The sequence below is a fragment of the Protobothrops mucrosquamatus genome, unplaced genomic scaffold (assembly GCF_001527695.2).
Source record: "Protobothrops mucrosquamatus isolate PMUCROS unplaced genomic scaffold, P.Mucros_1.0 scaffold2068, whole genome shotgun sequence".
In the NCBI taxonomy this organism is placed as follows: domain Eukaryota; kingdom Metazoa; phylum Chordata; class Lepidosauria; order Squamata; family Viperidae; genus Protobothrops; species Protobothrops mucrosquamatus.
The window spans coordinates 120,220-127,838 of record NW_015388173.1 but is presented as its reverse complement, the minus strand read 5'-3'; the positions used below and the strand labels follow the sequence as shown (position 1 = coordinate 127,838).

Below are 7,619 nucleotides of genomic sequence, written 5' to 3'. Positions count from 1 at the left end.
AGGGTGGGAAGGGGAAGGGGGGGATTTATATTGTAAAATTTTATAAAATTTTTAATAATAATAATAAAAAAGCAGTACAGAATTTAGAAAAGAAATAGAGAAAAATAGTGAATTGTAAGAAAGGAAATAGGAAAAAAAAAGAAAATGGAAAAAAATATAAAGAAGTGTTTTCCAATCTTCTTAAGAGCAGATCTTAAAATGTATTTTCATCTTTTGCCCTCTCTCTCTAAAATTACATTGTAATTGCCTCCTTGCTGTGGTCTACCCTTTCTTATTACCAAAAAGTAAACTGTAAATGGAAAGACATTTTTCTTCTTCCTGCAGGTCTGTGACAGACCCTCGGGATGGGTCGCGAGTTGCACTCAAAAAGATGCCCAATGTTTTCCAGAACTTGGTCTCTTGCAAACGGGTCTTCAGAGAATTGAGAATGCTCTGTTACTTCAAACATGACAATGTGAGTGTGGAACAGTTTGCAGAGCCGCTTCTGGGACAAATGTGGTCCTTCTATAGCACCCTGGGTTTGGGTTAAGTTTCCCCAGATTTAGGAATGTGCATTGTAGAAAGGTGTAGGTGTATATTGATTTTCAATCATTCTGACCTCTTTTTAAATTTTCTTTTATTTACTGTTTTTATGTTCTAATAATTTGTACACTGCCCAGAGTCTGTGAGGGAAATGGGCGGTTTCAAAATTGTGGGGTCCTTGGTGCTCTCTGAGCTTGGTTGTTTTCTTGCAGACTAGAGTAATATAATTCATTGAGAAGCAGTGGAAGGAGGAGATGGCCTCTGATGGTAGGCCAGGGTCAGTGGTAGGCCTTGCTCCTTGGCACAAAGAAGCTGGCGAAGGGCCATTTCACCTCAGGGACAAAGCTGGAAGATTGGAAGAGATGGGCACAAATTGATGGTGTATAGCAGGGGTCTGCAACCTTGACAACTTTAAGACTGGTGGACTTCAGCTCCCAACATTCCTCAGCCAGCATAGGACGCTTGGTGTGCCGTGTTCGTGAACTTATGAAGGGTCCCTTGCACTGACCGAGTCATTGCAGGTGTGGGTGGCAGGGCTGACCCTATTATTAGACAAACTGTGCAGGCCGCTCTTACCAGCTAAGTTTCAGTCCTGTTTCCGAGTAGGTACATTATTAGTTGCTGTTGTCCTATTTTTATTACTAGGAGGGGGCGGGTGATACATTAAGCTTGATAGGCCTGTCATGCCAAAACACCAGATTACAGTACAGATGTTGGGTTCCATCACTGGTTTCATCCTTTCTGTCTGTGATGGGATATTTTCAGACTTTAACAGAATAACAAAGTTGGAAGGGACCTTGGAGGTCTTCTAGTCCAACCCCCTGCTCAAGCAGGAGACCCTATTTCAGAAGAAAAAAAAATTGTCTTTTTTTTTCTTCTCAGGTCCTCTCAGCACTGGATATCCTCCAACCTCCACAGATTGACTGTTTTGAGGAAATGTATCCTTCATTCCACCTGTAGCTAAGTTCTTTCCTCATTTTCCCTACTGTTCCCATGCTCCATTTTGTGCTATCTTTACCTTTTGTTGCTTTTTCCCGCTCTACACATGCTACATGTGAGAAGAGGAAGTGAAATATTTATTGATTGTTCTTGCTTTTCTTAAGTTTGATTTGATTCTTTTTTTTGCAGTATCCTTATGTTCTATTTCTTTTGATTTTTCTCTTTTACTTCTTACATATTTTTTTATTTCCTTCATTTACAGTACTGCTTTGGATTTCCCCCCCCTTATATTGTCATGCAAATGGTTTCTAGTTCTTTGAGGTTGTCCTTGCCACCGTTCCTTGCCAAGTTTTTCAGCCTGTGTCGGCTATTTTCAGATGATCCAAGTTTATGTGAAATCCCCTCCCTCTTGCCCCAATTTGTATGTTTACTCACCTGAAGATGATTGAATGATTCACTAGCTTTGCTCCAGTCTTTTGGTTTTGAAGTCAACTGCAGCATGGTATTCCCAATAGGTTCTCTCTGAGCTTGAGAATGCTAGGAAATCTGACTGCTCAGTCTCCTAAGCCAGATGTCCACAGCCTTTGGACACCAATAGGTACAGTTGCTATTTTAAGTCTCTTATAGTTGGCATAGATGGTCCTCATTTACCTAATGGCAACCTGGTGAAGCTGCTCTCCATCATTCCTTCAAAACTCCTAAGAAGTTTCATACCAGTCTAAGTTCCTCAGTTTCTGGGCAGCCTGCTAGCTTCCCATTTAACTTCTTTGGACAGTAAGTACATGAATCTAATGGAATATGAGGAGGGCATGGAACCTGGTGGCCATTGAGGTTTGTGGGGTCTGGATACCTTGCTAGAGACTGAGATGTCTCAGTCTGAGGTCTGAGATCCTTGCCGGAGACCATGGCTTTCTATATATGAAGAGTAATGAAAATGGATGGTCAGGGATGGTCTGACTGTGGAATCCTTGGTGCTGTCTGAATTTGGTTATTTGTTTGCTCAGAGGCCACCAAACTCTGTTTGCAAGTTGAAAAGAGCATCAGGTCTGATTGTTCATACTTCATTTCTTCATGCGTAAATGTTGCAGCAGCACCTAGATAGGGCTATCATATCTTACATGTTATATTTCCTTCCAGCTTCATCTCCTTAAAATAGTGCTCCCCAACCTTTCCACTTTGGCAGCCTGGCCTGGCATGTGAGTGCCAGGCGCCTGTGCATGCACAGCTCCATTGGTGTGAGCGGTGGGTGCACACGCCCTCAATTCACATGAATGGAGCTTTGCATGTTAAGCTCTACTTGTGTGAGTGGAGGGTGCTTGAGTGGAGGGTGCTTGTGCTCACACGTGAAGCTCCACTCGCGTGCAAAGTTCCATTTGCGCCGCTCATGTGAGTGGAGCTTCGCATGCACACATGCTTGCCCATCGCTCACACGGCCTGGTTTCAAAGAGGCCACGGCCCGATAGTGGGCTGTGGCCCAGGGGTTGGGGACCCCTGCCTTAAAAGAATAGAATCATAACTTTTAGTAATAAATACCTAGCTATAGCTAGCAAGCACTTTATTACTGAAATTGGCATTCCAGCCTATATACCAGGTTAGCGTATGTATCAGGTTAGCGTATGTACCAGGTTAGCGTATGTATCAGGTTAGCGATGGCTGATCTGTATAACAGTTTTCTTTCTATATTTTCTTGTTTTATTTTATCTCACTTTGTCCTGCTGTTTGGTATTTGTGCCTCCTTATTCTGTTAGAGCTTGTTGGTTTTACAAAATGGTGGGAAAGTAATTTTTCTTTTTGCTTCCAATGGGAAGAGCTGGGTATTCAGATAACCTCCATTCTCTGTTCCATTCCCCATCACCCTCCTTGACAATGACCATCAGTTATGTTATCACTGAATTGATGCAAAGTGACCTTCACAAAGTCATAGTTTCTCCGCAACCACTCAGCTCTGATCATATCAAGGTCTTTTTGTATCAGATCCTCAGGGGTAAGTCTGACTTGGAAATGCCATAAATTGGGAACTCTATCCATTTGGGCAAAGTTCTTTATTTAGATTCAGTGCGAATGTAGAGCTGTCTGGCTTGGCAGCCGTATAACATGACAAGGATTGTAATCATTCAGGAGAAGAATGTGAATAAGTAGGACAATGTCTATACAGAGTTGGCTGATGCTATGCTGTCAGAGCATGCACAGTCTTATTGTGCTGAGGTAACCCAGGAGTAAATACAGTAAACAGTGGTTTGTGTTAAATGGTGGTTTGTATTACACTATCTACAGATATACACTAGAAACAAAAAACATATACGTGGTGATAATTCATCAAACTCCAATACACAGCAATTACAGCAGGAAATGGACAAGAGAGAAAGACTCCAGCAAGGCCTTCCCTTTTATACTCAAGCTCTTAAAGGGATACAGACTCCTGCTGAGTCATTCCTAACATTGCATCATTCATCTCACATTATACAAGCTGGTTAGCTTCTAAATCATATGCATAGTCTGCAGCTGTAGAATCCTCAATTCCAAGTTACAAGATTCCATAACTCCATTGGTGATCAAACTTATGGATGCCAGAATTTAGTCAAGACTAGGATTAATTGAAGGGGATGAGAAGCGAGGATGAGAATAATCAGAAGTAGGAAAGATAAGGATGAAGAATCAAAGAGAGTAAAGGGTATTCTACAATGTCTCAAAGGGGAGACTGGATCTCAGGGGCTTCAGGTCCCATGAAGAAGGTACAATTCATTGATGGGTTGCTATCTGTCTAATGCTTTGATAGTAGAGGGGTTGGAGAAGTGTTGAGATCTTCCTTGTGCATGTTTTTGAATTGGGATGGAGAGCCATGGGGGAGGAGATCCAGCAGGGGTTTGATGAGATGACCAGACAAGTTGTATTTCTGTTATCCCTCTTGAAGGGTCTCTTCCATATGTCCTCTAATATTTTCTCCTCTCATGTTTACCAGATTTCTTTTGCCCTTTTCTCCTGCCCCTTTCCTTTGCTCCCGTCCTTCCTAATTATGTCCTGTTGCAAGTCATTTATTTTAATAGTTCCTCCCCTTCCCTTCTTTTCTGATGATCCTTGCACAGTTGCAATTCCATAAAATACACCTGAGAAAATTGATCATTTGAGTTCACTGTTGTAACAGAATTGGAAACAACAGCTCTGAAGAAAGGAGTTTTTTTTCAGGATTTAAGAATCATGCATATGTGCGACTTAAGAGACTATTTTCTTAGAAGAGATAATGAGTGTCCCTTTTTAAATTTTCTTAGTTATTTAATGTTAAGTAAAATATATTTGGAGTCAAACTCAACACCAGGCTCAGCACTTCGGCAGTAGTTCAGAACTTACATAAAAGTTTTAATTTTGAAAACTATGTTGATAATGAGTTTAATTTTAGTTTTAATTTTTATTGCATCTGTTGACTCCAGTTAAGTTTGGGAACACCCAATGTATTTTTTCTTTCGCCTTACTTCTCCAGGGCTAAAATATTTGCACTCTGCTGGTGTCCTTCATCGGGACATAAAGCCTGGGAATTTGCTGGTCAACAGCAACTGTGTCCTCAAGGTAACTCATCCTTGTAGCCAACCCAGGCAGTTTTCAAGATAGCCACCTCTGGGGAGACTGTCACGTCCAGCATTTTTAGCTATTATGGCCAAAGATTAAATGTTCTCACCCACCCTCCCACTCCAATCACTGTGAATCATACTACGCTAAGAATAGGGATGTTGGATGTATAAATATGTGTATGGTTGTGACAAATCTATAAGATGTCACGTATGCCATTGTACCCAAAGCTATCAGTGGTGACACAGTGCCCATCATGCTGTAGATTTTAACACATATCTTCAATAATTCTCTGTCTCATAGTCTTGCAGCTGATAAAGTCACAGCCAGCAAATGGCTATTTTTGATGTGACAAAAGAAAAAAAAATTAACCATGCAAAAAGCGATCAAATGCATTGCATTTAATTTAATGCAATGTACTTGAATTTGAGACATAGAAACCTTTATTTGTGTACAGGTAGTCCTCGAACTATGATTGTAATGGCATCTGCCCATTACTGTCATAAGTTGTGATGGTCATTTAAGTGAGGCAACCACGTGATCTTGCTTAACGATCCCACCTCTGCTGTCCTTCATGTAGTCGTTAAGTGGAGCACTGGGTGCCTCTGGTGGGGGAGAACTTGGGAAACCTAGCGCAGGCCCAGGCCCACCTGCCCTAGACTTGTAGGGCCTCCCCCATCCTCTATGATCTGCTTCCTGCCCCTTGATGTCCCCGTAGGCCTTGGGCCTGCTTTCCTCACCACTACTGGGGCCCACAGGTCTTTTCCCTCTCCCTCCCCCCGGCAGGGTCCTTACAAGCCTTGTGAGGTTCCCTAATGCTGGCCAGAGAATTCTGGGAGTTGAAGTCCACACCTCTTAAAGTTGCCAGGGTTGAGAAACATCCATCCAGCTCCCATTTTAGAATGCACCTGAATTAATATCATTCAGTGGCATTGAAAGAATATTGATTCCCAGAAGGAGCAACAGATAATAGAGAAAAATAGGTCTGGAAGTTTTATTTCTCTAGAAGCTTCCTCAGGTTGACCACACCTTTTCATCTTTCCTTCAGATCTGTGATTTTGGTTTGGCCCGGGTAGAGGAGCCAGATGAGTCCCAGCACATGACTCAAGAGGTGGTTACTCAATATTACCGGGCCCCTGAAATCCTGATGGGCAGCAGGCATTACGGACGTCCAGTTGATATTTGGTCCGTGGGCTGCATTTTCGCCGAACTCCTTGGCAGGCGTATCCTCTTTCAGGCCCAGAGCCCAATTCAGCAGGTATCTCAGCCAGCTTTGAAGAAAGAGTTGCGAAAGTGTGTGGTTGCAGAAGGCATGAAAGAACATTTCAGCTTGTGTTTCCACAAAATGTCCACTACTCGGCACCAAAGGAGTAACTTTCTCCTTTCCCTTCTCTCTCCATTTCTTTTTCTTCTCTTCTTCCTTTGATCTACGGGTGGCAGTTGGACCTGATTACAGATCTCCTGGGGACTCCTCCGGTTGCTGCCCTCCGTTCAGCCTGCGAGGGGGCCCGGGCTCACATCCTGCGTGGCAGTCACAAGCCGGTGAGTACCACCAGGGCTGGGAAGGTAAGAGCCATGGGAATGAAGGAAGCCTCTTAACGCTTGGCATTTTTTTTTCCTAGCCATCGTTGTCTGTCCTTTACATGCTCTCTGGAGAAGCCACCCACGAAGCTGTGCATTTGCTTTGCCGGATGTTGGTCTTTGATCCAGTGAGTTGGCAATGTAGTCCAAGGAAAACTTTAGATTAGTCAGGTTGTCTCTCTCTCTCTCACATTCACCTCGCTATTGTTCCAATTGTTAGGGGCGTAAAATTGAAGATGTAGAGATAAACCATCAGATATGCCAAATGATAGAGACAGTATACATCCACTCCTCATTTAGTGGCAATCTCAGTTAGCAACCATTTGCAAATACAACAGTATTAAGAAGTTCATTTTCTGAGCATTGTACGTGTTTTTGATCAAATTTTGTGTGCCTTAAGACAATATACACTGGAATGAGAGCGATGCTGGCTGTCTCTCTCTTTATAAACCTAAAGAATTAACAGGTAGTCCTCGGCTTGCGACCACAGTTGAGCCCCAAATTTATTTTGCTAAGTGAGAAATTTGTTAAGTGAGTTTTGCCCCATTTTACAACTTTTCTTGCCACATTTGTTTAGTGAATCACTGCAGTTGTTAAGTTAGTAACATAGTTGTTAAGTGAATCTCTCTTCCCCACTGACTTTGCTTGTCAGAAGGTGATCACATGACTCCGGGACACTGCAACCGTCATAAAGATGAACCAGTTGCCAAGCATCCGAATTTTGATCACATGACCACAGGGCTGCTGCAACGGTCATAAGTGTGAAAAACAGTCATAAGTCACTTTCAATCCCGTTATAACTTTGAATGGTCACTAAATTATTATTATTATTATTATTTATTGTATTTTTACCCCGCCCTTCTCCTTGCGGACTCAGGGCGGCTAACAGCCTAATAAAAACAAATACAAAAATACAAAAAATACTATCATTAAAAACATAATTAAAAGGAAATATTAATTTGGCCTTTGTTATTTTAAAAATTATTTTAAAACCCAGCTAAAAATTACCCCTTAGG

At 42.1% G+C, this 7,619-nt stretch overlaps 1 protein-coding gene across 1 annotated transcript in view; it reads left to right on the top strand.

The window, feature by feature from the left end:
* LOC107294740 (serine/threonine-protein kinase NLK2-like) overlaps positions 1 to 7,619 on the top strand; it is a 21,059-nt gene that overhangs the window by 6,603 nt on the left and 6,837 nt on the right. Inside the window, exons 2-8 of the mRNA XM_015823996.1 lie at positions 325 to 454; positions 1,405 to 1,460; positions 3,339 to 3,445; positions 4,937 to 5,022; positions 6,071 to 6,280; positions 6,463 to 6,564; positions 6,645 to 6,731. Of these exons, the coding sequence (XP_015679482.1) occupies positions 325 to 454; positions 1,405 to 1,460; positions 3,339 to 3,445; positions 4,937 to 5,022; positions 6,071 to 6,280; positions 6,463 to 6,564; positions 6,645 to 6,731 (778 nt within the window). The remainder of the gene's footprint in view (positions 1 to 324; positions 455 to 1,404; positions 1,461 to 3,338; positions 3,446 to 4,936; positions 5,023 to 6,070; positions 6,281 to 6,462; positions 6,565 to 6,644; positions 6,732 to 7,619) is intronic.